Source organism: Larimichthys crocea, chromosome XVIII (assembly GCF_000972845.2).
Source record: "Larimichthys crocea isolate SSNF chromosome XVIII, L_crocea_2.0, whole genome shotgun sequence".
NCBI lineage: Eukaryota > Metazoa > Chordata > Actinopteri > Sciaenidae > Larimichthys > Larimichthys crocea.
In genome coordinates, this window is record NC_040028.1 from 4584475 (window position 1) to 4611767 (window position 27293).

Consider the following 27293-nt stretch of genomic DNA (forward strand, 5'->3'; position numbering starts at 1 on the left):
AAAAAACATAATTTAACTGTTTTTATCATTTTATTGTTCAGTTTGTTTGGAACGTGCACACGCAGATCTGTTCATCTTTCACACACACACGCACGGTGAAAACACACTTCATATAAGCTGATGTATTTTTCCATAGGCTACATTATGGAGTCGGTTCATTAGGCTGCTGCAGTCCAGATCACGGTTCCTCTTCCAGGACGCGGGTCTCCCTCCTCTGTCATTGGAGGAAACACTTTGTCTCGCTGTCTTTCCTTCATTCTCATTGGATGCGCGAGTTTGACAGGGAGCAGGAGGGCCGCCCCCCTCCGCTTGGAAAAAAAAAAAACTCCTCCAGAAGTGAGTATCAATCAGAGAGAAGTTAGGGGGGACAGAAAGAGAAAAAGAAAGACGCGGAGTGGAAGGACGGAGAGACGCGCAAAGCGACAGACCGCATCAAAACTATCAATCCTCCCGGACTCGACCTCTCTCACGCGCAGCCAGGATGGCACAGTCTGCCTTCAAAAGTTTGACGCAGAGTTTCTAGTCACAGTTGGGATTACTTTGGACACTTGGTGAGTTTGCGTCCCGCTGTAAACACTGACGTGTGCAATTTTTTTTTTCTTTTCTTTTTTTTTTTTTTTTTTGACTGTTTTGCTTCACTGCTTTGGACGGACGGACGGAGTGGGTTTTTCGCCGCGCCTTCCCCCCCAAGTCGGGTGGATTTGAGAGAAATGAGTGAGAGGAGGCGATCTGCCGCAGCTCTGAGCTCTAGAGCCCACGCTTTTTCCGTGGAAGCCCTGATCGGCTCCAACAAGAAGAGGAAGCTCCGGGGCTGGGAGGAGAAGGAGCTGGAGTTGTCCATGGAGAGCCTCGCCACGGACGGAGAGGACCCGGCGCACTGTCTGGATATGGACCCGGGTCAGTGCGCAGACATGCACCCACACCGCTCAAATGTCCGGATCTGCGTTATATCACTGCAGGGCAATGCAAAGCGACGAGCCAAAACATGGCTCCATGTTCAGTGACCCAACCCACGACAGGGCATGTAGCTGTGAGCTCCACGGTGTCTGTGTGACTGTGGAGTGTGTGTTCTTGTGTAGAGATTAAGCTCCACGATCCCGCTCTGCTCTGCTGCAGCGCACAAACACAAACAGATTTCTCCCGTGTATGCAGCGTGTAAAGCTGACGCGTAGGGGGCCTGTAGGGACAGTCAGTCACGCCGCTCCCCTGTCAGGAGTATGACACAAAATATGCAGCAAGAATTTACTCCTTCCTTAAAGGAGCGAATTTACATCAGCAACAAATCAAACTAGAAAAACAAGTTCATAAAATTTTAGTCTGGACATCAGGTCAAGTAATCACACGTGTCTTTGTGAGGCAGGTCCAGACTGCTGGATTCCTCAGTGAGACATTAGTGATAGAAAAGTTCTGCATGAGTCAAAGCGTGAAGCTGAGCTGCTGTTTGTTTTCACTTTGACTTTGGCTGCAGGCCTGACGGGAGGCCGCAGCTTGATGCATGAAGTCAATAATCGAATTTCTCGAAGAAAAATAAATTGCAAACATTCTGGATGAACCTAATTATCAATGAACAGACACAAACAAATACTATTTTACAGGCATAAGAGCGTCCAGAGAAAAAGAAAATTGATCATTTGTAAAAAAAAAAATGTGTCATCAGTTTAAAAACGTTGTGTAAGAAACAAACAACCGTCAGAGCTGCGCGTAAAATGTGAATTGACGCACGGCGTGTGGAGCTCCTGTGTGTTTCCTCGGTGCACAAGACGTCACAAACAAACACAAAGAAGTCTGATGACAGAGAGAAAAAATACATTAAATAAAGACACAATAAAATTACATTTATAAGACAGACGAGGCATCAGGAGGAAGTCAAACTGAAGTGAAGTCAAATAAAATCCAACTTCTATTTAATTTATTTACAAACTACAAATACTACTATACCGAGTATATATCAATATACAATATGTAACAAATACTACTATACCAAGTATATAGCAATATACAATATGTAACAAATACTACATTTTTTATGTGAGAAATTAATTCACACATTATATATATATATTCATGGCGTATTGGCGTTATTTGGTTTTTAGCGCATAAATGAATGAGCTCAGGTGTAATCCGAGCCGCTCACATTTCATCTGTATTCAGAGATGAGCTGATCACACACACAGACAAACCTGCCGCTCACACAAACGTTGACGGAGCTAAAGCAGCTTTTGACCTCGGTGCTTCAAAACAGCCGCGCGGCCTCAGCCGAACCTGAAAATGTCATTTTGTTTCCGATTTTTTTTTTTAAGTAATTCAGTCTAGTTTAGTTAAATTAAGACGCCTTCTTGTGAAATTTTAGATTGTGAAAATGATTGTGGATCCAAACAAGTCTCGTTTTTAATTATTAAAAAGTTAATTTGGCTTTAAATATACAAATTATATGATCTTATCACAGCTGGTTTATTCTCTGTATGAGAGCAGAGACAGACAGAAATGAAGCTTACCTCTGCGTGTTGCTCAGATAGTCTCAGGCCGACGCTGAGTCCCGCTGTCGGCTGCAGTCTGACCTCCGGGGCGCAGAACCTTTACGCACGGCTCCTCTCCGCTCTGAAACTGAACGTGACTCAAGAGCAAAAGTATTTTTTTTTTTAAATGGGAAAAAGAGTAAAGTAAAAGTAAACTTTTGCCTCATTAGGAGGATGATTTGAGGAGAGGGGCTCTCATGGGAGGATTGTTGTTGTTGCTGATTTGAACGCGTAGATCTGTCTGCAGTCACGTTAAATTAGGTTAGGACGCTGAGACTGAGCGTTGATTACAGCACTGCCAATGACAAACAGCTTGTTTGTGTGTGTTTTTAAAAGGTCAGTGATAATCAAAAAATCAGCCTGCAGTCATTTCGCTAGTGTTCTTTGATTCCCTGGGGGCAGAAAGGCCTTTCTCTTCATCATCGTCCACGGTTTGTTCGAAAAGTTTTAGGATTTGTGGCTGAATGAATTACCCAGTTCCCGGTTCCGCGCCACCCCCCTTGGTCCCGCTCATTAGCAGTCGGGTTCCTGGCAGGTTCATCTGGTCCTGCTCGGGTCCTAAAGCCTCTGCTTTGGCGCGTCGTGCGGCGGTGACCGAGAACAGCCAGTCTCTGTGGTCAGATTATGTGGTTTAGAGGAATCCTTAACGGAGTGATTTTATTTTTACTCAACTCCAGGCGAGTCTGGAAGCCGGTTGGTCGTATAACACGTTTATTAGCCTCAAAGACAAGGGCAGGACTGAGAAACGAACAGGCTCTGAACCAGGCGCGCATTTAACGGTCTGTCTGTAAGAGCTGAACAGTTGAGTTAGCACAGAAAAAGTCGTTTTGTTAGACCTCACAAAACTACTGCAACCACATCTCCATAATATTTATTCTTTAAGTCAAAAAATTAACAAGTTGAACTACATCTAATATAACTTAATATTTAATGCCATTTGTCAAAGGCCTGAGCCAAACTGTGATTTACAGGGCGACACTTTTTGCTTTTACGCACAGAACTAACTCACTGCAAACACCTGACGTCTCGCTTGGCACCTGGTGATTAAACCTATCAAGATGACGGCACAATAATATCCTGCTGCTAATACTAAAATGATCCAAACGTTGCTTCCTCCATTCAGAGTTTGCCTGAAGACGTTTCTCAGGTTACTTGAAACACGCAGGCTGATAAAAGAGACGTGTACATGAGCCCGATTGAAGCTTTTACTGCTTCCCTCGTGCCCGAGTCTCCATCAGTGTGGAAACAGGTGCTCTCACTGTGTGGATTGGGTTACTCTGTGATTTCATGGCTGACACAGTGCTACTGTCTGCTTCAGAAATCTGCTGCAACTTCATTAAATACAGGCCGTATTTCAAATATTCAAATCCAAGACTGGGACTTGGAAAAATAAAAAAATATTACACTACAAAATGAAATAGGAACAGTGCAGATAATATCAGGTCATCATCACACATTTCAGGCTTACATATTTAGAAAGTGTTCTGCAAGTTTGAGCAGAAATGTTTGTAAAGATGGAAACACAGACAGGTTTAATCGTCTTTGTTTGTAAAGAAAAATATTCTAAATGAAATGTATCATTTTTACCTGCTGGCGCAAAAAAAGCAGTTCCAGCTGCATGTTTGAGTCATGGTAAATATGATTCTTATATGATTGTATCCTCCAGCTATCCAGCAGCTAAAAACTCTGCATCAACGTCATTAAAACATCTAACAACAAGAGGCATTAAATGAAAAAATACAGAACAATTCAACTATAGATGTAAAATATAAATTATTCACAATTAAATATAGTTACAACTCAATAAAATACAAAATTAATTCATAAAAAGTCTCAATCAGATGTCTAACACCGCAACAATTAACATTTCTATCTGCTGTCCTCTTTTTAACTCCATGTCCTCTCTCTCTCATACTTTTATTTGATGTACGCTTTGTGTTTTTAACTCGAGCCGCCTGGAGCTGATGTGAACTGTGACACAGAGGACAGCTTGATGCACAGCTCTGACTTGATTAAATTTAGACCAGTTAGTGGCCAGCTATGGATGTTAGCCTCGTTTTAATGAAGCCTGGCATGAGCTGATTGGGAGACTTTAACCGCGTGTGTGTGTGTGTGTGTGTGTGTGTGTGTGTGTGTGTGTGTGTGTGGTGTTGTGTGTGTGTGTGTGTGTGTGTGTGTTGTAACCGCAGCAGATGTCAGGGCAGCGTTCTGCTGAGGGGGCAAATTTTTTCTTCATCAATAAATGTCAGTTTTTATTCCTTCGGCTCAAAGTGAAAAGCTTCACATAAACTCAAAGAGTCGTCCAATTTGAGCTGCAGTGACAATTTGTTTGCAACTTTGGAAAATGAGCTGACATCATACACAAAGACTCATGCATACAGTTTGGTTTAGATCTGTGTGTGTGTGTGTGTGGTTGGTGAGTGGCGGAGGACAGGTCCTTCACCCATGATGACAGGGGCACCCGGGCGGAGTCACACGGGCTCCTGCCTGGTCCACGTTTCCCACCTCTGCATCTCGGAGGCGTTCCTGCCAAATTATCTTATTTAGCCGGGGCAGCTTTTGCTCTGTGGAATGCGTCTGTTTCCTCTGAACAACATCCAGCTTTAGATGCCTATAGCAGATATGGGAGTTGCTCAATGCGGCTTTTCAGGCTGTGCGTTTGTCGCAAATATTCAGGCTGATGCCAGACATGTCACATTTTATATGAAGTGTTGAATCTTGCTCGTGCCACAGTGGAAAAGCAACTGATTATTATGAGAGCCCAAATCTGCAGACTAATGATTTATCTCCTTAATAGAGCAGAGAAGACTGGCTCATGTCAGATGATAAATTAATCAGTTAGTGAACTTTAAATGAGGAAAAAAAAAATCCCAAACTTTTTTTTTTGCCTTCATGGTATCTGATGGGTGAATCGGACCTGTTCATATTTACACCAGTTTGTGCAAACCTTGACGCTACCTTGAGGCTGAGATAATGTGAGCAGTGTTATTCAGATACTGTAACAGGTAGGAAAACATTTAGTTACAACAGTTTCTAAAAATGTGAAATATTCTGTGAAACCAGGTTGAAATATCAGCCCAACTCTTTCTAACACCCGGCCCTCTCTGTCTGTGTGCAGGATATAAATGCATCGGCCCCAGAACAACCAGATCTCCCTGTCCTCCCTCGATTAGAGACCCAAATGAATTGCCTTCTGTCTGCATGATCTAATCTCATTGCCCTCATCTGACGAGTACATTACAACAGCGCAGGCTCATTGAGCCGCCCGTCCTGCCCTCTTCCTTTAACACTAGCAGAGTGTGTAATAAGTGTTTTTATAGAGTGAGGGGGGCAGTTGACTGTCTGACCGACTGGCCCAGTGTGTATCTGCATGTGTGTGAACAGTTAAAAGGAAAAGAAGAAGGGGAGAGTAATCATGTGTGACAGTCCTCACTGGCTGCAGTGACATTGGAAGGATCTCCCAAGAAGATGATGGAAAGTCTGTCTCTGTCTCTCTGTGGTCATTGAAGCCCTCCATCCCCCTTTTCTTCTCCTCCTCCCCCCCTGCTCTTCCTATCTCCATCTCTCCCCTCCGCTCTCTTGTTTCCAGCGGGGTTGGCTCGGCCCTCGCAGCGGCGGTTTTGCCTGGGACGCTGTCCAGTCTCTCAGCAGCTCCGCATTTGCATAACCATATTTGTGTGCCCTTAGTCTGCCAAGTCAACCTCCTCGTGTCAGGGCCCCCCCAATAAATAATACATTATTAGATTCTTTTTTTTATTTTTTGGGGTGGTGGTGGTGGTGTTAGCGGAGGGGGGTGGAGGATATTCAGCTATAATCTGTTTCAGAGAAAAGTGAAAGAAGAGATAGCACGTGGTGATCTCCTGAGAGTTTTATCCGGGTAAAGTGCAGATTTGAGGTGTCGAGCATTAAAGATTTTACATCCCGGCTGGAAAACTCTGGTGCATTGTGATATTTGAGCCTGAAAGCTTTCCTAAAAAGAAAGAAAACTGAATAATATCAGGTGTGAAGTAACATTGCTGCCGATGTTTAAAAGTGCTAAATGATTAAAAAACGTGTCTTGGAGTTAATTCTTCTCAAAGGTCATGCAGGATATAAGATTATCAGGTGTTCTTGTTATTTTGTCCACCCCGCTGTGACCTGCGCAGTTGAGCTGTTGGACTGAAATAAAGTGAAATGTAAATGAGGGTGAGGTCATCCTGCTTTGGTGTCTGGGAGTTCGAGGCTCAGACGGATGGAAAGCTTTCCTGTAGGTCTGGATCCGGTTCAGGATGGAGGGAACGTTTTTATCTGCTCACATTGTGACCGTGTTGATGACTCTGAACGGTCAGTCTGTTAAACTCGGTCCAGGAGGAGCACTTGAAGCTCAACTTCATTTGCTCAACGCCTCCCATCGGAACTGATCATTGTGTGGCCCAATTTAAAATTTCATATTTTCTACATCGCATTTCAAAGGTTTTACGCAGCATTTAGTCTGCTTTTGACACGAACCCAGAACTCCATGACGAGCTGAGCCAGCGAGCCAGACTCGAGCCGCTTCTCTCCAAGCTGCAGACGGCAGGTGATTTGGAGTCAGAGAGAGAGAGAGAACCGCTGTACTTCCCCACCGTGCCAAGTTTCCTGCGTAAAGCCCTATAATATTAATTCCACTGTTTCAGAGCTGCTTTCTCATCATCTTCCTCATTCTCTCCTCAGACTCGGAGGCGAGTCCCGGCTCGGACGGAGAGGGTCTGGCCGAAAGGACGTCGTGCTCCTTCGGTTCACCTGACGACCTGGCCCCCGGCCCCTGCGAGCCGTCGCCCCCGGCCTCCATGGAGGAGATCCAGGTGGAGCTGCAGTGCGCGGATCTGTGGAAGCGCTTCCATGACATCGGAACGGAGATGATCATCACCAAGGCGGGCAGGTTGGCGCGCACACACGCATACACACGCACAGAGCTGGAATTAGCGATCTACTTGCAGCTCAGCGGCGGGTTCATGGCGCAGGATATGCGCAAACTGTGCGTAAAGGCGATGTGCGAACTTTTACGCGAAAAAAAGTTTTATTTTTCTTGTTTACGGAGAAGAAACGTGTTCACGATCGTTTCCATCCTGGGTTATCTATTGAAAAAATAATAATTCTGAGGTCAGATTATCATACGCACACTCAAGATGTCACACACAAACACACACACACACACACACACACACACACACACACACACTCCTGAGCTCTGTTTGGAGGGGTGTTAATGTGTTGCACATGCAGGCCTCTCTGTTGTGTTCAGGCCTTCATGACGCGGCAGGTTATCCCTGATGTCGGAGAATAAGGAAAGCTGGTTCTAATTAATCTCTCTGTAACATGTTCCGGGTTTCTCTCACTCTCTCTCGGGCCAACAGTCCAAATCCAGAGCAGGCGCACAAGTTGACCTGCAGATCCTGCAGGAAAAGACCTTTCCCCCCGCAGTCTGCTGCGCTCACCGCGCTACTTCTCCACAAACATTCCCCCTCTCTGTTCACACCAATCGGCCTGACTGACGTTTAGGCCTAACATTACCTCAACGCTACGGCACATATCTAAAATAACAAGATGTTTATTATCGTGTTGAGTCCTTAGGTTAGGTCATTCTTTACGTTTGGTGCGTAAAAATGTTTATTGGATCAAAAGTTTTTATTTTTTTAAAGACAGAGATATTTTCATGGCAAAAGCGAGAAAGCGCTGAATGAATAATCTCATGTTTGTTATTAAAAAGAAGCAAACAAACAAACTAAACAAACAAAAAAATATCTAGTTCATTTTTAGTTTGGTTTCCTCGCACGTTTTTAATTTGCGGAATATTTCTTCTTGCAAAATGTCTAAAATGATGATTTTGATTTTATATAATGATTTTATTTTTCCTGAGACAGACGCAGTTTTTCATAGTTTCACTGACTTCACATTGAAGCGGCCTCTCTCCTGTGCTCGTTATTTCAGACTACACTCGGCCTTTTTTTTTTATGAATTGGCTTTAAATTGGTAATCAGCTCATAAATAGAGCAACAATCAGTTTGCGCTGAAGCAGAGTGAAGGCGGACACGACCGTCGCCGTGTGTATTTCACGGTCTGCGCATAATAAGCTCATAAATCCAGAAGAGACGAGAAGGGAAGCAAGAGAACAGCCCTCTTTTCTCATTACGCAGACCCCGATTTACGACCTTTAAATGAAAAGGGAAAAATGCAGCGTTTGAAGTGCAAAACGAGGAATTAAGTTGAAATGTCTCCCACTTCACATACAGACCGTTAATATACATGCCTTTCCCTCTCTCTCTCTTTTAGACTTTAATTTTCCGCAGAGTTTAAGAGCTTTAGGCTGCTGCTCTCAGATGGAAGGAGGAGGCTGCTAAAAATATTTCATGGATGAATAATAAAAAAAAACAACAACGTTATTTATATCTAAATTAAATATAAACATTTCCAGTTTGACCATATTTTATTTTTAAGGACAACAACCATAAAGGTCAGAGGTGACAACAGAGAGCGAGCTGCTTACCGCCACTAAAATACTGAAAATGAACAAAGCATTCAAAAGACAAAAAGAAGAAGAAGGAAAAGAGGAAATTAGGAAATAATTATTGATCCATAATCGGAAACAGAATTGGCTTTAATTAAGTTTTCACACACAAGGAATTTGGTGCGTAAAAACATAAACATAGTGTGAGAAAAAATGTAAATAAAGATTATAAAAAAGTTCCATGAGTCCAGAAAACTCAAAAAAAAAAAAAGACAATAACATGGAAATATTCTTAAGACAGTAAGAAGTACAAAATGTACAAGAGTTATTTATTATTTAAATGAAAGAGCTCTGCAGAGCACAGTGTTCATTATCCATAACTCATCCTTTATGTGGGATGAAATTAATAAATGTTATTAGTGTTTTATTTGATCTTATTAAATCAATCTGAAGACTCCATGTTATGTATTAAACACTGCTGTTGCAGTGCTGAACTCTGATTGGCTGAAAGCCGCATCCCCTTTAATTCAAAGGTGGTAAACATGCTGAGAGGAGACTTTCTGCTTTAGAAGCTGCAAACTGGCGTGACTGGATGGATTTCAGTGAAAGGAGCAGTCAGTGTGAAGCTGCCTGCAAAACAAATGTTTAAAAAAAAGACTCCACACATTTTTCTACATTGTATATTTTTTTAATTTCACCCCTTTTAATGAATAGTCTGAAAATGTGTGTGTGTGTGTGTGTGTGTGTGTGTGTGTGTGTGTGTGTGTGTGTGTGTGTGTGTGTGTGTGTGTGTGTGTTTGTGTGCGCTGTTTGATGGGTTCACTCAGCGCTGCACAAACATCAGTGTGTTTACATCAGTCTCGGTGAAGCAGACCCCTCCTCACGTCAGTGAGTTCACACTGACAGAGCAGAGACACTTTTCTGTCCAAGCAGGAAAAAAAAAAAATCGGACTAATATTTGTAAAAGTTTTCAAGTGTAAAATCTCATCAGTTTGATTTTTTACTTATCCTCTGGAGTGTGTTTATCGGGTGATGAAGACACATCTATAATTTTGTCACTTTCCAGTTTAATTCAGTAGCTCTGGTTATGTAACAGTCCACTGGGTAACACTTTATTTGGATAGTCCGCGTACAGATACTTTCAACAGCATTTCAACAGCTTATTAGCTCAGATTCGATGACTGTCTTCTGATGTTACACCACTGTGGTTAAGGTTTGTTTTAGGCACGCAGATTGGTTATGTTATGTCCACAAATGATTCTATGAATAATGTGTTAAACATCTACAGAGAAAGAGAAACAGCTGGAATGAGCTATCTAGGTGCACTGTCCAAATAAAGTGTTATTGTCTAGTGTGTATAACATTTCCAATAATCAACAGCATTCAATCTTAATCAAAAATGAGGATCTGCATCTTTTTATCATGTTGTAACACTTGTAGTGTTCTTTATTAGTTAGGAATTTCTTTTGGCTGACCTGATGTGAAAGGGCCCATGTGGAAGTATTTTTAATCAGTATTAATCTTCGACATGTTCGAGGTGTTTTTAATTCAGGTCGTGCACAAACTGCACACTACCAGATATTTATTTTTGTTCCCTCTCAGGTAAATGACTCTTTTTACCTTTGTCTTTTCCTGCACCACGTTATCTCTGCGCGTTTTTGTGTTTCTTATGATCAAAAACTCTGCTTGCTTCAATAAAATAATTAAATTAAGTTCCGGTTCCACCTTGACTGCAGCTGCACGAAATCTGAATTCCTAAATGAATTCAGTGCAGTGATGTTATCACTTTCTTTACCTCTGAAACCAGCATCTGTCACATGGCACCTTCAATGTCAGTGTCTGAATGCTGTTCTCTAGGATTTTTTTGACACCTTTGTTTCACCTGTAATGGTGATTTTTAGCTCACTTGCTAGTTTAAAAATTCATTTCCATAACAAAAAGCGATGGACAGAATCGACTCCATCAGGTTTATCAGTATGTGTTGCTCTCCCCCCTTCAGGAGGATGTTTCCTGCCATGCGAGTAAAGATAGCAGGTCTGGACCCTCATCAGCAGTATTACATCGCCATGGACATCGTGCCCGTGGACAACAAGAGATACAGGTACTTTCCTCACACACACACACACACACACACACACATACACACACACACACACATGAATAAGAGTACAGACATATCAGACATCAGCTGGTCGGTGTCGTCCAGAACAGAGGTTCAGTTTAAACGCTCGCATTAAATTTAACTGTCTTTGCACATTTATTTATTATTCCTCACCATTTTACCCCCCTTCCAAATGCGTAAATGTATCCCAAGAGCTTAAACCAAAATGATTTCATTCTTTTGGGTTTCAGTGGAGAGTTTAATGTCCCCCAATGATCTAGATGCTGTTTCTGATGCATCTCAGTCATGACAAGAATTAAACTGTGGAGAAAACGCTGAGTAACTGCATTTTTTTGCCATGAAAGAATGTCAAATGCACACATGCTGCACACCAGCACAAAAGAACAGCTTTCGGGCCACTTCAGTCTGACAATAGAAGTCTTCAGAAAGACTTTTGATAAAAGCACAGCTGTACATGATATGCACACGCACATTCATATCTGCATGAGCAAGCCCACACTTGTGTCGCTGCTGCTACAGCTGGACACAGAGTTGGATTTTCCTGGCTGATTCTCAAATGTCGGGCCAAGAGCATAAACATTTTGACCTAGTTGGATTATTCTCATCTCTGTGCCATTTCTCATGTTAGAGTCGTACGTAACAGGATTTGGACTGAACGTCGAAGCCGAAGCCTCTTTCATTTTTCAGATTTCTCATAACTGCTTTGAGAGGTGTTCCTGTCTTGGCGATACAGAAAAAGTAGTTACTCCCATCATTTGCATCGGTGAAGTGAAGCGATTAAAGTGTGCTGGAGGAAGGCTTGTATATGATGGATCTCTCTGGATATGCAATAAGACTGATATCCTGGCTCATGGTGCTAGTCCCTGAAGTCAGAGCCAGAGAGAGGAGATTGAAATGTATTCATCATCCCACTGGCTGAGCGGCAGAGCCAGAGGCTGCCTGCAAATAGGATGACTCTCGACATTCGGGTCTTATGATGGAAATGGGAAAGAACGAGGTGGAGATGGAAAGGAAATTTGCGATGCTGCACGTGTACCTGCTGCTGTAGCGGTTGACTGTGGAAGGTTTAACGGGTTCCTTTTATGGCTCAATATAATCTTTGCAGGTATTATGTGAGATGAAGATAATGAGAAAAAATGTGTTTACCTGCGAATTCAGTGGCTCCGGCTGGTTTTTATCGATGGTGATGCAGATACAGGCTGTTACTGTGTGTGTGTGATGAAGTGATAATGTGGCAAATAACCCAGAGCCTGCATCATTACATTTTAAATAAGTTTGACCAGTCATGGCCTCTAAAAGCTGACGCTGCTGTTGGTGTTTCAAAGCTGCCAGTAGACTGTTTTTCTGTGCCCTGATATTTAAAACTGATGGTTAAAAATTCCAATTACTCTTTTATTTTTTTAGATTGAGCAAAAATAACCTCTGAAGCAGAAGTCTGGCAATATGGTGTACTGTTGTTACTGTCAACAAATCAAGCACTGAAACCAACAATGAGTTCAGGCCAATTCATGGTTTCTGCTGATGCGTGGCTGCATGTCCAGGTCCACGAGGGTCCATGTGACAGACATCTTGTCATTTTACCTAAATTCATCTAGGTCTGGGTGAGCCCCGTGGTCCTAACTGTGTTTAAACTGGACAGTTTTGTGCATTGCAGTTCCAAATACAACAAATGAAGGAGCTTCTCGCTGTCTGGAGGTCGTCATCATGTTTTCTAGTGAGCGTGTGTGGAGTCTGTTTACCTCATATGCAGAACCCGGATTGTCGCAGGTATAGAAGCATGTCTGCTGTCCGTGTGCAGGTCTGCGTTCCTACTGGAGTCTGATCAAGGCTTTGGTCTGTATTCCTGCAGCTTGTCTGTGGCGCTCATTGGTTCCTACTGAAGAACTAAGTCATTAAAAACTGCTGATGAATATAAACTTTTAATTTTTAAAACGCTTGTGCATGTATATAATGTAGTTTTTAGCAAATACAACTCAAACAGGAATAAATAGTGGCTTTGTTGGGGACTATTTTCAGATGCGGATTATTACAGAATTGCTGCTTTATTGGGTGTTCAAGGCACCAGGACGGTGAATGTGGGTGTGATCCAAAATAAACTTCAGTGCCCATGATCATGTTTGTCAGCCGGTGCAGCGGTGTGGCTCATTGATGTGTTAATTAATTGTTTTTGGACAACAATGGAATATGTTCTGACAGTAAGAAAAAAGATATCACGAGACGTGTCCATCACGTTCAAACACTCATACATACACAACACCTTTCATCTCATCTTCATCTTATCTTAACGCAGCGCTGGTTACTCTGATCGTTCGCTATAAACTTGACTGTTACTGAGCAAAAGCACAGAGACGGCTTCCTCTGTGTGACTTAGGTCCGCTTCAACAGTAGGACAACAGAACAGCGACCGTGATACATCACCTCACTGTTTCACCTCATATTACTGTGCCACTCTTAAGCATCACCTACATTTCCTACATTATCTTAATTGAAATACACAAAATGTTTGATTCGAATCTATGTCAAAATCTTCTGCACTTCTTGTTGATATACTTACTTATCTCAAATGCATCAGCAAAACTTGAAAGCTAATTCTAAATCCTAACTTCATTTTATTTGTGATAAAAGCGACAAAGGCTAATCCAACTCTGACACAAATAAAATCTTTGAAGAGAGAAAAAACCCGCAGATTCTCTAAAATCTGAAATCAAACTAGCCCAACAAACACACTTACCCTGAAAAACCCTGAAAACAGTTCACTGCAGACCGCAGTTGCGTAACAAGTTCTGTGTGTGTGTGTGTGTGCGTGTGTGTGTGTGTGTGTGTGTGTGTGTGTGTGTTCTCAGCAGTGTATCGAGTGTATCAGCAGAGTTTTAAAGGCCTTTCTTGGCAGCTGGCGAGCATATTTTAAAGCAGAGGCTTCAATGACATAAAACATGTTTACAGAGTTAGTTTTCCGTTTTCACGCGCTGCTATGTGAGGGAGTATATCTGATTAAAGGCTGACAGCCACAGATACTTCCCCGCTGCCTTAGCGAAACAAAACCCTGTCATCTCAGAACGAAAAGGACAAAAAGGCTCTCCCCCCTCACGTCCTATCTGATGTATTTATGACAGAAAACAGGTTCGTCGGGGGGAAATTAAAGTCTGCTTCATGCAAACAAAGAATGTAGCGTGACTTCTGTTTTCTGTGGATTTGAGTTGAGCCTCCTTCATTCTTCATTTCATTTAGTTGTTTATTAATGTAAAGTTTTCCACCAGTGCGTAGCAGACGTTCTGCCCGGCCACCTCTCCCTGCTCTCCCACCAGCGAACCAAGACATCATGGAGGATTTTTAGAGGCCAGAAGGTCTTGTAAAATTAAATAGGATTTTCTTCCTGGCTGGGGAATTTACCACAGGCCTTTGCAAACTGAGCTGGGAGCTGTCACTGGTGTGTCTCTCAGTCCCATGGAGCTTGGGGTCTGGAAATACGGTCTTTATTGGAATCGACTTGCTTTACTTGGGCTCCCTGCCCCTCTTTAGGAACGTCTCATTGGTACCGTGCTCATTAAATCTCCATATATTACGCCTCTTTTATGTGGACAGTCGTTCGGTTTGCTCCGAGCTCAAGCCGCTGAGCGTGGAGCTGTCTGGCTCCTCAAACGTACCTCATTCCTCTGACTGTGTGTCAGAGCATGTTGCAGTTACACACACACACACACACACACACCCCTCTCTCTCGCTCTCTCTGTCTTACTCACACACACACTTTCAGGTACCCACACACATCCAAACAGAATAAAACACACACACAAGCATTAATGTTGCTACAGTCAGTCCCAAAACCAACTAGTAACCTTGATCTAAATCAGATTTTAAAGTCCAGCCTAATCCTAAACTTTAATCTAGGTTTAAACCCTAGATACAAGGACTGGCAAAATGCCAAGTCCCCAGTGTAAACCTAATCTCTGTCCTAACCCTGATCCAGTGAGCGTGAGTCATAATTTAAAACAGAACCTCATGTAGACATGAGAACTGGATATTGTCACTTTAAAATATTTGTTGTTAAGTGTAGAAATTACAATAAAAGAAAACAAAGCACCAGTCATTCGTTCCCCAACACCTAACCAGATTCACCCTAAACCTCATCCTAATTCCAACCTTTATCCAAAAAGACTCAGATAGAATGACTCATAAAAAAAATACATTTTTACAGGGATAAAAGACACACCCATGAACATTTATGTCACTACATTCACTAGGACATCGTGACCCGTACCTGATCTTATATCTAAACCAACTTTATCCTCACATTATTATAACATTAATCCTATAAACACTAACCCTGGTCTGGAAGTGGATCTGTGTCGAGGTGAGCGCCGGCATTTATCTCTGTGAGGACGTTATGGTCCTCCATAAGTATTCAAGAACACACACACACACACACACACACACACCAGTCAGCCCTGAATTGTAATTCAATAGCAATATTTACTCTGTCAGTACAGTAACTCAATATACAGCCAGGGTTTGGCAAGTGTGTGTGTGTGTGTGTGTTTTTATGTGCATGCCTGTCTGTGTTACAGTATATGTGTGATGAGCTGAGAACACGCACACACATTCACATGTACACTGACAACCTGTTTGTGTGTGTGTGTGTGTGTGTGTGTGTATCTGTATTTTAGGTCTTAACATGAGTGTGTGTTTCTCCCAGTGGCTGTGATTGTGCGTATGCAGGGGAGAAATAAAGGCAGAATCAGAGCATGCGCTGCAGCTCGGATTCGTCAGCCGTGCGGTTTTGGTGTTGGCTGAGAAGGGAATTGGACCCTCCCCCCACCCCTTACCCCCCACCCCCCCATCTGTCCAGTAAGAGTGTCACATAAAGTCCAGTCTTTATTGATCGTGCCGGTGCCAGATGGCAGATTTATGGAAGATGAAAGCGGGGGGACTAATCAGATTTCCAGTCCAGTTTGGGGCTAAAGTTTCCTCGTTCCTTAACACTTTCCCTGCTACACCGAGCGTAACCCTAAACAGTGCTCCAAACAGGAAATTACAGAAACGCCTGGCACCCTTTGTGGGTGTACACGCATGTATGTGTGTGTGTGTGTGTGAATATAAAGGTCAGAAGTCAGAGTGAGACCTCTGTGTGTGGAGGTGTGTGCTCGGTATTATATACAGTAAACACATGGAACAGGTAGTTATGTGTTCTTTTTTTTTCTAGCTCTTCACTGTCTAACCTCAGCTGAATGGAGGGTATGAAGTTGGAGGGTGACATACGCCATACAGACTGTGAAGCTCCTGAATATTTCGCTAGATGAATAAAACTGACTTTCCTTTTCTTTGTCGTAGCGAGCCAGTTCCTATGAACAAACACTTGCTGTGTGGTCGCTCTGTCCTGACACACAGAAAGCGTGTGTTTCTCGTTTCCAGGTTATTTGACATAAACTCAGCATGAGCACCAACGGCCACCGTGTCTTACTAGACGAATAAAAGAGCACACCTCCAGAAAATTCAAGGAATAAGACTTATCTCATGACTTGTGGGAAAATGCAGAAACACTACTGAATATTTATGTACTCCCAATAGTGAATGCCGAGCTACGTCACAAGGTCTTCATTTGCAAACAACAGTTAGACTTTATAACAGACAAACAAGGATTGTTCTGGTGAGATTAAAAACCCAAATTGGACTTATTAAGACGTCTCAGCATGTGGTGACCGCAAACCTTGCAGAAACATCCAGCTCGGTCATGAGGCTCTGGTGAAAAACTCGGATTCCTGTGATCACTGCATTGTATGTTGTCTAACAAACAGGACGGAGAAAGAGAAAAATACCAATAAAAGCTTTTTCGTTGTGTGGTTGCATTTAGGTATAAGCTTGTTAATACAGAACATCTGCAGATGCAGGCTGCAATTTGTTTCCACTGTGTGCCTCTTACACTTCTTATGTTTAAACTGTTCTAACATTGGAAACCTCCATAGGAGAATAATGTCTCTCCATAAAAACTGTATATGCATATGAAAAAGACATACATATGGTCAATAGTAACAATCGCTGATGAGTCCCACAATGCAATGTGCTACATCTTTATGTTTAAATTACAAGTCATGTGACATAACACCTGCAAACGGATGATGGTCTTTAAGCCAGACTGCTTAAAGACCACTATAGATCATTTTCTAATGGTCTTATGAGGTTGATTGGTTTAGAAATGTAATGTTAGAAACACACACAGCTGTTCAGAGCCCCATACAGCCCACTTTACCTCCAATATGGCCGCCAGAGGGTGTGTTTGCCAAAATCCCTGGAAATATGCTTATTAAATGTGTGTATGTATTTGTCTAAGCTGTACTTTTTGTGGTACAGAGAGGCTCAATAAGTATTTTTTGCTTATATTTGAATGTAATTATACATATTGTGTGTGTGTGTGTGTGTGTGTGTGTGTGTGTGTGTGTGTGTGTGTGTGTGTGTGTGTGTGTGTGTGTGTGTGTGTGTGTGTGTGTGTAACAGGGTGATGGAGCCCTTGGAGGCAATAACAAAAGGACCAAATGAGAGTTTTGTCCATGTTTCAGGAGTGAGTGATGACTTTGGCAGAGACACTGCAGATAAAACACTTTCAACTGAGCGCAGGGCCAGAACTAAAGGCAAACAGCTGTGCCTCACACTCGCTCTCCTCCACTCGCTCTCCAACCTCGCTCTCCCCTTCCACGTTCCTCTCACTCTCTCCTCTCCCGCTCCACCTCTCTTTTTTCTTTCCATCCATCGACGCTATCTCGCTCGTTTTCACCTCCTTGACTCCGCTTCACCTTCTCTGTCTGTGCTTCTCTTTCTCCTTTGTTCTTTCTTTTTCATCCCTTTCGTTTTTTCTTCACTCCTTTCTTTTATTTTCCCTTTGTCTTTCATTTATTTAGATCTTCTTTTTAAAATCAGTACATGCAGTGTTGGCTGGTGGTTTGTGGGCTTGTTTTTAAAAAGGAGGGTAAATGTCAATTTCTTTCTTTCTTTCTTTCTTTCTTTCTTTCTTTCTTTCTTTCTTTCTTCTCTCTCCCTGCTGTTTAATGGGTGGGACGCCTTGAAGTACCCAAACTCACACACAACATCATCAAATATTATGGCTGGGCTTAATTGAAACTATGCAGCTGAGTGAATGACTGCATATGGAATATTTTATGTTGCTCTTGTTCGAAATTTCAAGCACAATGAAGAAACAACAGATGAGTTTTAAAAGCCGGTGTTGTGGCAACGTGGCCAAGTGTTTGGAGTTTGTTCTCCAGCTGAGTGAAAAAAAGCAAAGGCGCTCCAGCCATTTTGAAATTCAAACAGCCTTTATAATAACCCAGTCAACCCTGACGTAACCTCCAAGATTCAAATGAGATTTCAAAACAGCGAGGTGATGAGGGAATATTAGTCCTGGAGATTGCTCCAAACTTGTGTGGGATAAAAAAAAAAAAAAAAACACGACTGGCATGAGAAGTCAGAGTGATATATGCAGAGGAGACAAATGAAAATGTTGTTGTAGGATGTCACCATGCTTTTCCAGTTTGCTTTACCATTTAAATCCCTACAGCTATGACAGACACTCTGATCTTTCTGCAAATTACTGAAGATGGAACAGCCAGTATTTATGTAATATTTGCAACATTTTTGTGTCACACGCAGGATTTTTACATGACCAAACTGAACATTTTGCATTTAGAGCATGAATCTTTTTTCAGTTCTGGTACTTCAGAGCTTCTCTTCTTGTATCAGAGAAGAAGTCAAATTTTGTCACACTATAAAGCACAATTACTATTTAATGGCACACTCTGGGTACATAGTGTGTACATTTTCAGCATGCAGGCCACTGAACATTTCCCAAAATAAAGGTCTGATGTTTCTTTTCCATCACTGAATTCTTGTTGTAGCTGCTGTGTTGGTGCTCATGTCAGCTTCTCATTGTCTTCCAGATATGTGTACCACAGCTCCAAGTGGATGGTGGCAGGAAATGCTGACTCCCCCGTGCCTCCGCGGGCCTACATCCACCCGGACTCTCTGGCCTCAGGAGACACCTGGATGAGGCAGGTGGTCAGTTTTGACAAGCTCAAACTCACCAACAACGAGCTGGATGACCAGGGACACGTAAGAGACCTTTACTTTGCCATCATTGCTGATCAAAGTATTAAGAAAACCAAAGCTAACTAAAGAAAAACCAAATATTTCCATCAGGGTTTATATCATATTTAGGGCATTTCCTGTTTCGTCTCTTTAAGCTTCACTGATGTTGCCCCTTGCTTCATCATTGTTGTTCTTCTGATCTCCGGTTTCTCGTCCATCACTCCTTCTTGATGCAATTACACGTTAGCATATACCAGATGATCCCTCCTTCCCCCTTGTCCTGTGCAAACGGCACCTGTTGCTGATTGGCTGGAACAGTTGTGTTGTGTTGTCATGTGTGCAAACACATTTTCATCTAGCAGACTGTGAGGAGATATGCGTTGAATTTGACAAAAAGCGTATCGGATTAGAATGGCAGACCCCACCTTTAAATTGAACACGTTAAAATCTCTGGACCGACAGACCGATCAGATGTCAGTGTTTTCTTTTCAAATAACGTCTGACTATGCATGCAATCCTCTAACAGAGATGATCAGCAGAAACGCTTCTAAATGTTCAAGCTTTAATTCATTAGTTTTTGTGCTTTTTCCTGTCACTGCATGGTGCTGGAGGAGAGAATGCACTCTTGGAGCTGTGAGGCAGTTTTTGGACCGAAATGTTCTTGATGCGTTTGCTTGAAAGGAAAGTTGACACCGTACTTCACGGACTTCATGCTTTCATGAGTCACAGAGCATGAGACTTGTTCAGAATTGATTTTCTGCAATACATGACAGTTGGCGCTGCCGCATACTGCCCTCCTACAGTCAGAGGGGTTTCTTTTTGAAGATGGTCCACCCAGGCTGCATATTATTAGGTTTGAGGATTAGCGTGGAGAGATATTAGAGGTCTGGGATTTGAACCCATGCCCTTGTTTTAATATATAATATTCATTTCCTTCATGGCTCTGTGAGGCATTTTGTAATGAAACGGTTTCGTTAAAGGCACTTAATGATTGAATTTGATTTGTAGTACGCTCCAGCAGCCACACCACCGAGCTAAAATCTGAGTCTGACCACAGTCTGCCTGATTTACTGCCTTGCTTGTAGCCAGTCAATAACAGAGGTGGTGAGCTAAAGTAAGTCTCTTATTGGTTCTTGGCTGCTCTAAATGTGTAATGTGGGTTTTATAGGTGAAATATTTAACTGTAATGCAACAAGTTAAACCACAATTTGTTTGATTTACTGCCTTCCTTATGTATAATCAGCAAGTGGGCAGCAAGCTAAAGTGAGCCCCTTATTTGCTCTTTATACTTCTCTATAGTTAGAAATGGGTTTCATGGGAAAGGGACAATATTAGGTGGAAAAAACCTGTGTTACCTTTGATTGGCCCTGTGTGTTCAAACCTGCAATGAAAGCTAAGAAAATACTATATAAAGTACTATAACACAATATTAAAATAAATGTTATAAAAAATAAAATCAGTGCAATAACAGAGACTTGTGCAGCAGGACTCTTGCTGTTCACAGTTTCCAGTATAAAAGCTCTGATTAACCCTTTGTAAAGTTACTGAGTGGCTGGTAAACATGGTCAGAAATGCAGAGGGTTAGTCAAGTTATTTTTGTCAGGAGTCGGTGTGGAGACCACATCAGAGTGAAAAGGGAAAGTGCTCATTTAAATTCATTAGGAGGGGAAACACAGCTCCAGATGAACACTTCTTATGTTTCTTGATGTCCGATGGGACGTCAACAGAGGTAATTTTTTTTGTTAACATTTCAACCACAATAACCTTAAAAGCCCAAGATATGGTGACATGTCAAATGTTTTTATGCCCCCTACTGGCCAGGATTTAATGAATGCAGCTTTAAAGACAAGAGCAAAACACATTAAAGCCCAATATTTTTCTCATTAACTCCAATTATATTGGATTTGAACTATGAGGTAATGGTGTGTTGATAATGAGACCACACTGCTGTACTGAAATGTCACTAAATATTTCATCTCAAATGGCCTCTTACAAAACATCAAACTTGTGCAAATTATAGCATTTAAAGGTCATAAAAATCTGAAAAATTGAGTGAAATCTTACCTCGTAACTCAAAGTTTTCCAACAAAATGTGTAAATCTACTCAGAGCCTCGGTTACACTTTCCTTCAGTCTTTTGTGGAAATTTAAGCATTTTGGTAGCAAATCCAAGAGTGTCTCAGCTCTGTATGTCGAGACGATCTGCTTTCCTTTCTTTTAATCATATAATCTGAATGTTGAAACCGTGGAAGGTGGCAGAGCGCCTCCTGTCATGACTGTCAAACTATTCAAGGCAGATTGGTCCGATTTCTGCGGCCTGTTGAAAAGAACACGCAAGGAGCCGCAACAAATCAATTTCTTCTCCGAGCTCGCCATTAGTGCGGAGACGCCAGGTGGTGCGATGATTAGAAAAGCGGTGTAACGATGTGTAGAGATGTATCCAGTGCTGTGACAAAATGGCGGCCTCCACTTTAGCATAACGAGCTGCGTGGGGCTGGCAGCTTCCTGCTCTGCCACAGTTCTGCAGATGATCACATCAGCTCAGTGGTGACAAATGTAATAACATATGGGTGTTAGTGGGCGAGGATTCACATGCAGGGCTCTCTCTCGGAGTGAGGGGAGGTTGTCTTTCCTCTCCCGCTGCTCAGTTTAAGGGCTTTGTTTCCCCCGGAGGGGGGTTTAGAGGCCAAAGGAAATTAATTTTGGAGCTTCCTGTGTGGGAAACCTCACCACTTCTCGCTCATCCTCCTGACTTGTGGTGTCGTGAAATGTCTGCCTCATCAGAAACAGACACCATACATGTCATGAATCATCAGACGTCACTGCGCACAACAGAAGCAGAGTCTGTGAGAAAAAACAATATTTATTATGTCCCAGACAGCACATTGTCATCTAGACTGATAAACAGGGCCTCCACCAGTTTGTATTTGTATGATGAGATTTGCAGATTTAACTATTGACTTCGCTTGTGCGTCATCGAATCTTTGAATTTTTTTAAAAGACAATTTAAAAAGTCTTTTAATTAAATAATTCAAGCACATCACTTTGCTGTAACACTAAATATTCATATTAGCAACAAGCAAAGTTGAAGTTAGAAAAAACATCAACACTCCCAAACTCAACTAATCTGCTTCGTCACCGCTGTGTGGTTTAATTAGATTTGATTGTGACCAAACAGCTGTCGTCAAATTCAAATTTTGATGAATCTAGATCGGTGGATGAAACGATGCGAGCCCCGCCAACAGCAAACCAGTGTAGGGAGCACAGACACACAAACAGAAATCTTTGTTGTGGAATCACAGCATTTATAGAACATTGCGCTATTTATAGTACTTCTACTCCAATCCATCAGGAAACACAAAATTAAATTATATAAACAATAAAAATCCAATGATCATTTTGCAAAAAAATGATACATTCTTCATTACAAACGTTCTTTATTTCAAATCACCAGGGATAAAACTCAGCATATAAATCGATATTTGGTTAAACAACCCAAATGTTCGTAAAAAAAAATGTAATACTTGATACCGATAATAACTTTGTCCTGATAGAAATCTGAAGTGAAGTGCAGGATGTTTCTTGGATCTGAAGTGTCTTTTTACCAACAAGAAGCTGACACCACAAGCTGGTTTGGAATCAAAAGTCAAAAAGTCAAAGCGCAGCTGAAAAATGTTACTTTTTTTGGCTCCAGGCAACATTTACATGCTGACTTTGTGTCATACGTCGACCTGAAAAACAATCAAGCAGCTTGGCGTCGCTCGGCGCCGCACACAGGATATCACGCTGTAGGCTAACAGACACGAGGAGAAATGTCTTTGTCTTCAGGACGCCTCGTCGCCCGGCTAGACTCGTTAGCCTCGGGGTTCTTCCTCGTGGGTTCAGATCCGCCTCATGCTGTCGCTCTCGCCTGTCGTCTATTTCCTGTCGGTCCGGTCTATGGGAAAACCTAATAAAACGCTGGAGCGGGCTGGACTAGCCAGAAGATTTTTTTCTTTTTGTTTCTGCTCTTTTGTTTCATAGTTGCTGTGTTGTTAATGAGCCATTGCATTGTAATGTATCAATGCTGTTGTGTGAGCTCGTTCTACATAGTCTGCTTTAAACATTGGCCTGTTTTTCCTTCGGTCTACAGTCCGGCCTTTCAGAGTTTCTTACATGACAGCAGTATTGTGCGTGATGTGCTGTTGCCATATAGCCTAAAGTCAATGTCACCACTGGTGACCTAAAGTGAGAGCCACTCATCGTCATTTAACAAGTTAAACACAGTCTGTGTGATTTACTCTTTTGTTTTCCACATTTTCGTGGTCACTGAAGTGATTTTAACCATGTTTGAAAATCAATTTAGACCACACTGTCATGTAAAATGTGCTTTCTAAACAAAATTTGATGTGATTTGACTTTACGGCGATACACGCGACATCTGTTATGTGTGTATGTGTTGTTGTCTCTCGGGTGTGAATGTCCAGATGATTTTCAAAGGGGATTAAAAGAACGTCATTACCTACCATGGAAATGAAAACATCACTTATTTAACCTAATTGTATCTGAGCGTGAACAACTGTCAGCTGATGTCCTCTGGCTGCCCTCTGAGTTATTCGTTTCTGAGTTCAGCGTGTCGATGTGTGAGCCGCTTTGACTTTACATCACCTCGGGCTGACTGGGGACTAGAAGCATGACTCCTCTGGGCCATAAGACAGCTGTGTGTGTGTGTGTGTGAGTGTGTGTGTGCCTAAAACCTCTATTGCTAAACCATGACTTTGATTCAACCTGTATCCACTTCATGAAAGCTTTTCTATTTGTTCCTTTAACGCTTGGGGTCGGTCTCTCTCTCTTTTTTTTTTTTAGCTCTTCTCTGGCAAAAATCATCTGCTACACTGAAAATGAGGTGTTGTACTTTGTCTCCTGTTGCAGAGAAAGTGGATTCTGCTTGAACACTTAGAGCTACAGTGACTGAACAAACAATGAGAACCTGAATCCTTTTTGTATCCCCTCACTTGCACAATCAAATTGTCAAGGCGGAAAATGCATAAAGACAAGAATAACAAGCCTTATCACAGTCATTATGATGAAAAATTTCCATCTGATAGGCTTTGCCGATTAGACCCCTTTACCATCTCTAGTTGCTATAACTTCCGGGAAAGGGCAGGATCTGTCAGAGTCTTAAAGGAAGCAAACGTAACTAAAGGTTACGTGAATAAAACTTTAATGCATGACCTCGTCCTTGAACTATTTCTGCCCGAGTCAGATAGATCGCCATCAGCATTTAAACACTGATGAATCCCATGATCCCATACTACTTCATGATGTCATCAACTTAGTCTCACATAAAAAAATTTTCATGTGAGAGACTCCAGTCGGAAGAAATGAAATACTGTGTTTTAATTCTGCAATTTCCATTTTTAAAATGCTGTTTTACCAATTGAAGGAGCACACAAAGCCACAAAATCTGAAAATATTTCTTCCCTGGTGTAAAACCGATGCCGAGACATGCAGCCAGGAGACTTGTTTCTTTGGGAAAACACAATTTTGCGCAACATTTACCGAGCGCCCTGAGCAAAAAGACACCGCAGCACCGCCCCCGCAGTTTGATCGACAGGTGATGTCTGCTGAAAACACCGCAGAAATGAACACAGACGGAGATTTTTAAAAAATGAGAATTGCAGATTACGGCATGGGTCTACTACACAGCAGTCCACTCAGAATTTGTGTATGGTGTATGTGTGTGTGTGGGTGTGATTTGAGGTCTGGAATGTTAAATGTAATGTTTCTGATACTCTGAATGTTCCCCCACAGTCCCAGTTTGAAATGACCCCCTCTGTTGTAGCAGAGTACAGGAGGGGGGGTGCGTTTGGCTCTGGATAGGTTTTCTCACTCTCAGATTAATCAAGAGCAGACCGAGGCCCTGAGGCAAGGCTGGGGCCGACACCGTCTGACGCCTCTGCTCCGCTGTGAAATAATCCTCGGCCCTCCTGCGAGCGTCATCGCAGTGTGAACTTGGTTTCCGCTTTATGTCACGTAGCCCTGATTGAGAATCAGTGAAGCTAATTGATGTTCGAAAGCACTCGCACGTTTGTGCGATTGCATAGTGAAAGACTTCAAGTTTGGTGTTGAACTGCTAAGTTTAGATTTGTGATAAATAACTAAACCTTTGAGGCTCTTCAGTCATCAGATTCACCTCCTAACCTCCTAGTTTTTGTTACGAACCTTTGTCACAGTGCCGTTAAAGAAATGTCTTTTTTCTGCTTGTGTTGCTGTATTACAACCAAAAATATTTCCACAGAAATTGAGAAAGGGGTTTTGCCTCCGGTAACTTCAGAAGGATAAAAGGTAGTGACTGTTCTCAGTTTGGAAGATGTCCACTCACAGTTTTACTGATCTACACCAAATGTCCTCACCAGGATATTTAGGAAACTCTATTTCTCTCACACACACTTGCAGATGCACACATGGAGACACAGTGTGTTTTTCTACACCAGTGACTCAGATTAGACACAGTACCCACCTGGTTGATATAGAGCCTTCACAGACTCCACCGTCACTGCTAAGAATATGAACAATATCAATCACAACTCACCTTTTCCTTTTTTTAAATATTTTCAGATCATCCTCCACTCCATGCACAAGTACCAGCCTCGCGTTCACGTCATCAGGAAGGACTTCAGCAGCGAACTGTCTCCAAACAAGGCGGTGCCCAGCGGGGAGGGAGTCAAGACCTTCAGCTTCCCTGAGACCGTCTTCACCACCGTCACCGCCTACCAGAACCAACAGGTCTGCAGCTTTCGTTTTAAGCACATGAAAACTGCATCACTTCACAGCCAGTGGGCATAGCAGATGTGCTGCTAGTACCCCCCCTCACTTTATTATTATTAAGTAATATAAGGGCTGGAAAAGGTGGTATTAATATGAGCATATTTCTTTGTTTTGGTGTTGTATTGTTTCTTTTTTTTTGTTTGCCCCTTTGCTCAGCCACAAAAACACACCAAATCAACACAACACCCATCAACTAATGTCATGTTGTTCTCTTATTCTCTGGCCAGACTTTTGTCAATTGTTCTAGTAGTCTGTGTTTTGTTTTCCTCGTGTTGTGCTGTCAATGTTCTGCCTTTTGTCTCGCAAAAAAAGAGAAGAAAAAAAATAACAATCCTGCAATCCCAGCAATGAATTTTTACAGTTTTTTGGAGGCTTCCCAAATTGCCCATTATTAAAATATTTCTAATTTAATTGCTAGAACTAATTGGCAACACCACATGGCGTCGGAGAAACCAATAATGTTTAATGGTTTGAAGAACCCCCCCACCCCAGAAACAAGCAGAGAATGACTTGCATGGTATTGCGAAACAGCACAGACACATTAAGTCATATTTAAGTGATGTGGCAAAGTAGCACACTGATTTTAACCTGCAATAATCACAAACATGTCCCGTCCGTGTTCTTCTTGTCTGCAGATCACCAGACTAAAGATCGACCGCAACCCATTTGCTAAGGGGTTCCGGGACTCTGGCAGAAACAGGTACGTTATCACAACATCTGTTTACTGACTTAGCAGGCGCACAATACAGCATGTTACAATGTTTTTCATGTTGGCCCACAAAAAAATCTGTAGTTTTTTTTTTTTTACAATATGGAAATAATCCTCTGAAGATAGCACTTAGTACCATGTGCTGCTCCATATAAAAACAGCTGCTGTGTCTGTTGGCCAGGAGGAAGACAGACAGGCAGTCAGTGATGGAAGGGGTCACTTGTACAGCTTATCTCTCTCTTTGTTTCTCGCATCATATTCATCTCATGAAATATGCATTAAGTATGCAAAAAAAATACTGATCGTGCAAAAAAATTTACCAGAAGTAGGAATGAATTCATCAGATCAGTGTTAGATTGTTTCGCCACGTCACTAGATGGATATATCGCTATACATTATCAGGCCACGTTGTGGTCTGTTCATATACCTCAATGTAACTGTGTTTATTGTTGTGTGGTATGACGTGATGATCGCAGCCAGCAGAGCATTTGCAGTTAATTTTCTTGATGTGGTTTCTCTATAAATTATCCAGCGTCAAAGTCTTCTAGGAGGAAAAAAAATAGAAGCTCCAACTTGTCGTTCCATTTACGATCAACATGCA

General features: G+C 42.1%; 1 protein-coding gene across 1 annotated transcript in view; it reads left to right on the forward strand.

Moving 5' to 3' along the window:
- Positions 1-363: 363 nt before the first annotated feature.
- Positions 364-27293, forward strand: part of tbx15 (T-box transcription factor 15) — a 35120-nt gene continuing 8190 nt past the window's right edge. The window contains exons 1-6 of the mRNA XM_027290750.1: positions 364-897; positions 7209-7416; positions 10982-11083; positions 19027-19198; positions 25774-25941; positions 26619-26683. Of these exons, the coding sequence (XP_027146551.1) occupies positions 711-897; positions 7209-7416; positions 10982-11083; positions 19027-19198; positions 25774-25941; positions 26619-26683 (902 nt within the window). The 5' untranslated portion in view covers positions 364-710. The remainder of the gene's footprint in view (positions 898-7208; positions 7417-10981; positions 11084-19026; positions 19199-25773; positions 25942-26618; positions 26684-27293) is intronic.